The sequence below is a fragment of the Lycium barbarum genome, chromosome 10 (assembly GCF_019175385.1).
Source record: "Lycium barbarum isolate Lr01 chromosome 10, ASM1917538v2, whole genome shotgun sequence".
Lineage (NCBI taxonomy): Eukaryota > Viridiplantae > Streptophyta > Magnoliopsida > Solanales > Solanaceae > Lycium > Lycium barbarum.
Window position 1 is genome coordinate 100331905 of NC_083346.1, and position 7857 is coordinate 100339761.

A 7857-nucleotide genomic window follows, 5' to 3' on the forward strand; every position below is an offset into this window, starting at 1 on the left:
AGTCAAATAGTGCCACATAAATAGGACGGATAGAGTATCTATAGTTATCTCGGTTATTTTAAGATTCATAATTTCATATTATCAAAATCACACGAATATTGATCATCATAATCTTAATAGTTATTTTTATTTTCATAAAATATTTAAGGAAAAGGGTTAAATATGTCCTTCAAATATTGTTTATAGTTCAAATTTGTCCTTGCTATTAGGATACTTGATAAATTCTTCCTTATCACTAACAGAATGGACACGTGGAGCAATGACGTGACAAGTGTCTAGTTAAATGAAAACACATGACATATAACTCATTGGATAATTAAAAAAAAACTTTTAGCAAAGAGAAAAAAGAAAAATCCTAATTTCTAAACCCACTCAACCTGCCCTCCCTCTCCCTTCCTTCACCGTCAGAGTCCATACTAATTACACCTGCAATTGAAGCACATCATAGCTTCTTGCCGGTGATGAAGGGAAAAAAAAGAAGCTCCGGTAGTTAACGATTACATAATCTTCCATTGGAATCGTAGTCTCAAATGTTCTTTTATATTTTGACCCTTGATTTTGTATGTCAAAGATACGGTTTCCATTTAGTTTTGACTGAGAATATTTAATCTTTAAGAAAATTTCAGATTTCTTTCACTTTCTCAGTGCATTTGTTTAGTGTAGCTAAAGTTTCCATGGCTGCCTGGTTGGTTTCTTTTCGCTATAGATGTATTCCTGTGATTGAATACAATAAAGGAAACCTTTAAAAAAGATTACACTTTTCTTCCGAGGTTAAGTCCTCTGAATATTGAAGAACAGAGGGAGGGAGGGTGGGGGGAGAAGAGGGGTTAAATATTCCATTGACATGGCCAGGGCAGGATCAAGTAGGAGACGGGCAGGTTGAGTGGGTGTAGATTAGGATTTTGTTTTCTTTTTATTAAAATTTTCTTTTTAATTAACAAATGAGTTATATGCTATGTGTTTTCATGTAACTGCACACTTGCCAGTCATTGCTCCACGTGTTCATTCCATTAATAATAATGGTAAATTTATCAAGTATTCTGACGGCGAGAGCGAATTTGATTCTAAACTTTGACCATTTTCTCAATATTTAATTATAGCTTACATTTCATTAGGCAACCCAACTCCTAAAAGGTTAAAATTATCAGAAAAAGAAGAGAGAGAAAAAGAAAGAAAAAAAAAAAAAAAAAAGAGAGAGAGAAATTCATTCCTTCAAGCTGCCCCAAAACCTTCAACAAATGTTGGCCATAGAGGTGAATTTGGTAGAATTTACTATTTATGTGGTATTATGCACGTGCAGATCACGTGATAACTATATTAATAGAATGTAGTTGGCGCCAACAAAATATGAAGTTAGTTATTTTTAGGAATTGAAAACCGAAACCAACTCTTTGTCTTCCATATATTTTTTTCTCTCTTATCATTTTCCTCCAAAACCCTAATCCTTCCCTTATATGGGAATTGTATGAATCTTGAGAAAGAAATAAATAATTAAAAAATTTGGGTTTCACTTATTAGGCAAATTTGAAGCTGAAAATATATTTTATTTTCAATTAGGTAATTCGCATATCAAGATTTTTTCTTTTCTTGGTTTTGGTCATTAATGTGGTTTGGCTTAATGCTTTCATTTTTTTGTGTGTTTTACTGTAAATATTGTGTGTTAATCATGTTGGTAATTGTTTATTTTCCTTGTTTTTTGTCTTTATTCAGGACATTGCTTTTTGTAGGGGTTTTTTCCCTCTAATTTCTGGGTTGATAAAGGTTGAAAGAGAGATTGCTGGAGCTGCTTCATGTGAGGTGGCTCCATCTATAGGAAGACATTTATTATAAGGTAATATTTTTTGTGTCAGACTACAAAAATAAATTAAATTAGCTATGAATTTGTTCGTTGCTAATTCCTGTTTCTTAGTAGAGATTATCATTTAGTTGCTGATTTTTGATCCTTTAAGTGACTTTTGTTTCTTTAAAGCTCGATTGTTATTATGCATAACGAAAATTTGGTAAAGTAGGTAGAATATTATTAGAAGTTCTGTCTTCCCTTCATTTTCTTGCTTTTTATGCAAAGGAAAATATTAGTATTGACTATCAACAGTTAGCACAAAAGGGGACTTTTATAGGGTGCATAGTCTTTGTTGCTCCAATCCTTCAAAAATATTGCCGGGCGTATCGCGTCCTTCAAAAGTTATGCATTTTTGGAGGATCCGACCAGTGTTCGGCGTCATTTTTGAAGATTCGATCAACATGCTGCATAGTTCCCACTAAGTTCTTAATGTAATAATTTAATACAAAAGGTGTGTGTGGGTGGAGGGTGTATAGCATCAGCTGAAATATCCACCTTTCCTTCATATTTGATAGTTTTGGCAACTTTTTTGCTTCCTGGTGCTTCTTTTTTGTCTGTATTTCTCACTTTTGTTCTATCCATGATTATGGAGAAATCATGAAATGTAAAATGGTGGTTATGGTAGATTGTGAATTGAAAACATATTAACATCGTTCAAAATTTTAATCTATTTAAAGCCCTTTTTGTGTGGATGAAATATAATCCCACTTGTCCACGATCTTTATTTTTCATATGTCGTTTTTCTTCTCCATGTGCATTCTATTATGATAATAGCTTCACCGTTCTGCATTTAAAACCAGATAATAGCTGAACCTGGGAAATGGTGGTCATCTTCTCCATCCCTAGTGGACCTATTTGAGATGTAATAATTAGGAGTTAAGACATATATCCTTAATTTAATGCATGAAATGGTGCTTGTTATGAATATTTATGTTACATTGTCCCCAATATTACTCCACCCCTCAAACAACAGCGCATCTTTGTGTGTGTCCCCGTTTTATTGCTTTAACTAGAATCTCTTTCTGAATCCTAATAAATGATATTCTGAAGCTGATGTTTAATTGTATTTCAGTGATGGAATCTTAAATATGTAAGTGGAGGCAATACCATCTTAGAACAGATTCACCAGTAACCGAAAATAAAGTTGATGCGCTCACACCACCAACTTTACTCATGGATTCTGAGCAAGAGAGTGAAGAAAGACGAGATTCAGATGCCACTTTAGATGAAAGTGAATCAGCGTCGTCTAAAAGTTCAGAATATTCCCATTCCGTCTCGTCTTCTTCATCAGACTCTTCTTCAGATGATTACATCCAAGTGGAGCCGAAAATAATATTCAACTCTGTCTCATCAGGCATAGCATCTTCCAAATCTCAGCCCGATGCAAAACTTCTATCTCAAAGTGTTGTATCCTCGAAAACGTCTACAAGTTCCACCTCACAGGATTCAGATGTCACTCATGAATCTGCATTCTCAACCATGTCAACCACACAGTCTCCTTCTATACAAGTGATGGATCGGGAGGCAGGTTTTGATCCGAATAGAATTCCCTCATCTATTTTTGGGAGTAAGGATTTGTCCTCTAAGGGATGGAGCACTGCTTCTAACGAATCATTGTTCAGTATCCACAGTGCTGGAAATGGTAGTGCAAGGGATGATAATGTGACGACTGATGGAGATTTCAAACGGTCCAAGAAACGAGACAACTTTACAGAAGTACCAACAAACAAAGAAATTAATAAGGCTGGGGAGCTAACTAGGTTTAGGCAGACTTTGCCACTTGCAAAAGCAGGAGGAAATAAGAAAAAGATCTTAGAGAAAGAAAGGAAAGTAGATGTTGTAAACAAGCCGTTAGCAACAGGAAGTTCAGATGAAGCAACAAAGAGAGTAGTCCGTTTTAGAGAAGAAATAAAAGTAGGAGAGAAGAAGAATCACTCTAATGCTATTGGCCTCTCTGGTGGAAATGTATGCTTTGGGGACGCTTGCACTGTCGTTCGCCATTCTGATGGGAATGACATGTGTTCAGCCATTCCAATGTGAGTAACAGTTCTCCTTTTTTTCTATTCTGAGAGAAGAGATCTTAGTTGCTAATTAATTGTTTAGCGCATGCATTTAGTTCCTTGAGTTTCCCAGGTTAAACAAAGAGTAAATCTGCTTAGTTGCTTATTACTTAGGCGCTTTTTATTTATTTGTAAACACACAGATAGAGAACATAATTGTGAAAATGTAAAAGTTCTTTCTTTGCCTTATCTCTAATTTCGCATGCTCATGCACGGGCCACTAAAGGTAATTTGAGAGTGTAAACAAAAATGTAAATCATAAAATCACCTTAACTAAAATATAAACATAAACTTGAAATATGCTTAAAGGACAAAACCAATGGACTTCAGATTGAGTGTTCAGAGTGCAGCTTATGGATACTTTTAATACCATAACTAATACACAAACACGACATCACTAAATATGCATTTGGTAGCAGATGGCAAAACAAGGATAAATACAAATGAGGTCTGGATAATTTGAGACTGTATGGAATGATTTAACAGTAGAATGCATCATACCATATTTGTAACTGGCTATCCAAGTTAAAGATTGCTAAAAGTTAGTGATTACAAGCAAAAACTGATAACAAACTTGGCACGAGAAGAAGCTTAAATTGCATTATTGAATATGGCCAACGAACTTAGCTTGGAAGGTATTAGATAATCGCTTTGCTTAACAAGCAAAATATCCATACTCTTCTATACTAAAAATCATCTCTCAGCTTATAAACCTGCTTATATTTTACATATATACATACACATAAAATGTACTTTTAAAAACTATCTGCAGCATATGCAGGCTGTTTGTTGTCTCTAATTTTTCTTTTTGGATGGAAAACCTCAACCAAATAAGGTAGTTTTTCTCCAAAATAAGATATCATGGCTGGTCAGGTTTTGATCCGATTGATTTTTGGTCTAAATGAGTTGATGATTGTGGATTTCTTTGTTTACCTATTCTTTGATGTCTCATGGGCTAGTATTTTTGTATGTCCTACTATTTGAGTCTATTGGCATGTAAATGGAAGTTCCTACTTTCCCAATATTGTGTTTTAGCTGATATCAATGGCGGAGCCAGAAATTTCACCAAGGGGATAGATAAAGAAGTAAATGCATGAAGAAGTTGGGATTCAACATTTACTATATATATACATACAATATAATTTTGCGTTATAAATACAGTGTAATTTTTGACGAGGCACCATAGCTACGTCCATGGCTGATATAAAATAATGAGAACTCTGTGCAGAAAAAAGAAGTCTTCTTGGTGGTCATGCTGTTCTTGTAGTAGTTGGTCTTGCTGCTCAAGTTGGCCAAGCTGCTCGTTGAAGTGCTCGGGTTGCTCTTGTAAATGGTTAAGCTGCTCAGTTTTCTCTTGTAAGTGGCTAAGTTGCTCAGGTTGCTCTTTTAAGTGGCTAAGTTGCTCTTGCAAGTGGTTAAGCTGCTCAAGTTGCTCTTGTAAGTGGTTAAGCTGCTCAATTTGTTCTTGTAAATGGCCAAGCTGCTCAGGTTGTTCTTGTAAGCTGTTAAGCTGTGCAGGCTGCCACTGTAAGTGGCCAAGCATGCCTTTTGGCTGTTGCAAATGGCCATGCGGCTTTGGTGGTTACTGCAAATGGCCGAGCTGCCACTGCAAGTGTTTAACTTCGCTACGCTGCTGCTGCTAATGTCGTATCTGGCATAGCAATTGTATGTGCATGACCTGGCAAAGCTCTGTGCGCGACAGTACTGCACTGTAGCTGGGCATTCTGCTTTGTGGGATCATTTGAATGATCTGATCTTGCCAGGTACACCTCTCTCTCTCTCTCTCTCTCTCTCTCTCTCTCTCTCTCTCTCTCTCTCTTTCTCTCTCTCAAAATAATAATATGATAAGTTAGTCCACCCATAGATGCATCAGTCTGTAGGTGTTAATCTATGGTAAGTGAAGGTGTTAAAAGGGGACAGGGTAGACCTAAAATTATATGGAAGCAAGTTGTCTCAAAAGACCTGCAAATGCTTGGTATCAATACAGACTTAGCTAAATATAGGGCACGATGGAAAAAAAAAAAGATCCATATAGGTGATAGCTACTAAGTAAGGATAGGTTTTAGACTCGTATGGAACTTATTATTATTATTATTAGTATTAGTATTATTTATATATACTTTTTAACTTATTTTTTACTTTTATTTTATTCATTATGATGATGATATGATATGAGCTTAAATGAAGAAAACGGATTCATGTAGCCGACTCTAAATTGTTTGGGACTAAGGCGTTATTGTTGTTGTTTTGACATGTCGACTTCCTGTTGTGTCATGATGTTGACATGTAGTGAATACATTCTAAAGAATCTTTCAAGTCCAGTCTATTATAGATTATTCTTTTCAATCTGTGCAGTTTGATGGAAGAAGAACTGTGTATGTGGAAAAGGATAGCCTGAGTTCCAGCGTGCCATCGAGCTCCTTCGAGGCTTCTAAGGAGCATTCCGAAAACTAATGTACATGCCTCCCTTGGTTGTTGTGGTTCTTGCCATCGTTGCTCTAGTTGTTGCTGAGAGCATGAAGGCCTAATTTCATTTAGGCCTTCTATTTACTTCCGCCTCCTTCATTAAAAGTTCTAGCAATCCACACACATAGGTGTCGTAGAATCAAGAAAATATAAAAGCTAAAAGTATGCACAATGTTGCAGCAGCAACTAGCTTGCCAACATTATCGAGATTTATAGTAGCTGATCTACTCAAGCATTGAACAATATCTAATATCTTGACCATTTTAGTGTATATATGTAGGTTGTGAGGTTTATATATATTTTTGCCTCACATTACTTGGTCTATTGTGCAACCATTTCTTCCTTTTTCAAGTTAGGACAAGAAAAGGTTGTAATATTAGCCGAGCATTGAACGATATCTAATGTCTTGATCATTTTAGTTTATATATGTAGGTTGTGAGGTTTATATATATATATATTTTGCCTCACATTACTTAGTCCATTGTGCAACCATTTCTTTCCTTTTTCAAGTTAGGAAAAGAAAAGGCTGTAGAGAGAATATGATGGAGGTAGTGCCATCTTTTCTCTGTAATAGCGCTTGTAACTCTATGAGTTTATTTATGTTCTCCTAATATGGATTTAAATCTTCTCCTTTCTCTTACATACATCAAAGTTTATTTTAGTAGTCAATATATTTGAAGCCTAGCATGCTAGTTTCCTTTTAAAATATAGTATGAAGCATTTTTTCCTTCCAAATCTCAAACTTTATGTCCATTAAACACTGTTATATAAAATGAAACAACAAAGTGTTCTGTTATTTCCACTCATGCTGCAATCACTACCTCATTAATTTAACTATAGTTTAAGAAAGTAATGATCATCTTGTAAGATTAAGTAACAAATATTAAACCACATGATTTGTTATAGTTTTGAAATATCTATCTCTTTGTTGACATGACAAGAGTTTATTTTGGCAACATTTCTTTCCCAATTTTAGTCTCTATGTCCATTAAATATCGTCATATAAAATGCTACAAGAAAAATAAGTTTTCATCTTGCCAGATGAAATAACAAATATTAAACCACATAATTTAATTATAACATTGAAATATCTATCTCTCAATGATACAACAAGAATTTATTTTGGCAACATTTCTATCTCTATTTGAAACTCTATGTCATTAAACGTCGCCATATAAAATGACACCGCTTTTTGTATTTCTAGTCGTGTTGTAATAAAAAGTAAGGAGTGGGTAACACTAAAATAAGTTTCATTTTATCAAATTAAGAAGGTGTTTGACTAAGCTTATAAGCTGATTCAACTGGCTTACAAGCACATTTTTAGCTTATTTACGAGTTTGGTAAACACCAAAATGCTTATAAGCCAAAATCAGTCAAAATCAGCCGAGAGTCGTTATATGCTGGTCATCCCCAACTTATCACTTTTCAGCTTATAAGCACTTCTAGTTTGATTAACGTATTTTTCTATTTTATCCTTAATAGTTTTTCTAA

General features: G+C 34.8%; 1 protein-coding gene across 6 annotated transcripts; it reads left to right on the forward strand.

The window, feature by feature from the left end:
• Nucleotides 1–319: 319 nt before the first annotated feature.
• Nucleotides 320–7010, forward strand: LOC132615148 (uncharacterized). Of its 6 annotated transcripts, XM_060329730.1 has the most exons (6): nt 1293–1557; nt 1711–1831; nt 2913–3876; nt 5129–5337; nt 5419–5663; nt 6256–7010. In XM_060329730.1, the coding sequence occupies exons 3-5, from the start codon at nt 3014–3016 to the stop codon at nt 5541–5543; spliced, it is 1197 nt and encodes a 398-aa protein (XP_060185713.1). In that variant the 5' UTR covers nt 1293–1557; nt 1711–1831; nt 2913–3013; the 3' UTR covers nt 5544–5663; nt 6256–7010. The 6 variants fall into 6 exon arrangements, with proteins under 6 accessions (XP_060185709.1, XP_060185710.1, XP_060185711.1 ...); XM_060329726.1 differs by lacking the exon at nt 1293–1557 and adding an exon at nt 320–486 and having other exon boundaries at nt 5129–5663; nt 6256–7009; XM_060329727.1 differs by lacking the exon at nt 1293–1557 and adding an exon at nt 840–1022 and having other exon boundaries at nt 5129–5663; nt 6256–7009.
• The last annotated feature ends 847 nt before the right edge of the window (nt 7011–7857 follow it).

What these genes read in the sequence shown, in the direction of transcription:
- LOC132615148 (XM_060329726.1), top strand. Translation starts at nt 3,014, where the DNA reads ATGGATTCTGAGCAAGAGAGTGAAGAAAGACGAGATTCAGATGCCACT. An exon ending in ATGTGTTCAGCCATTCCAAT is followed by an intron (nt 3,877 to 5,128) that starts GTGAGTAACAGT and finishes AACTCTGTGCAG; the next exon opens with AAAAAAGAAGTCTTCTTGGT.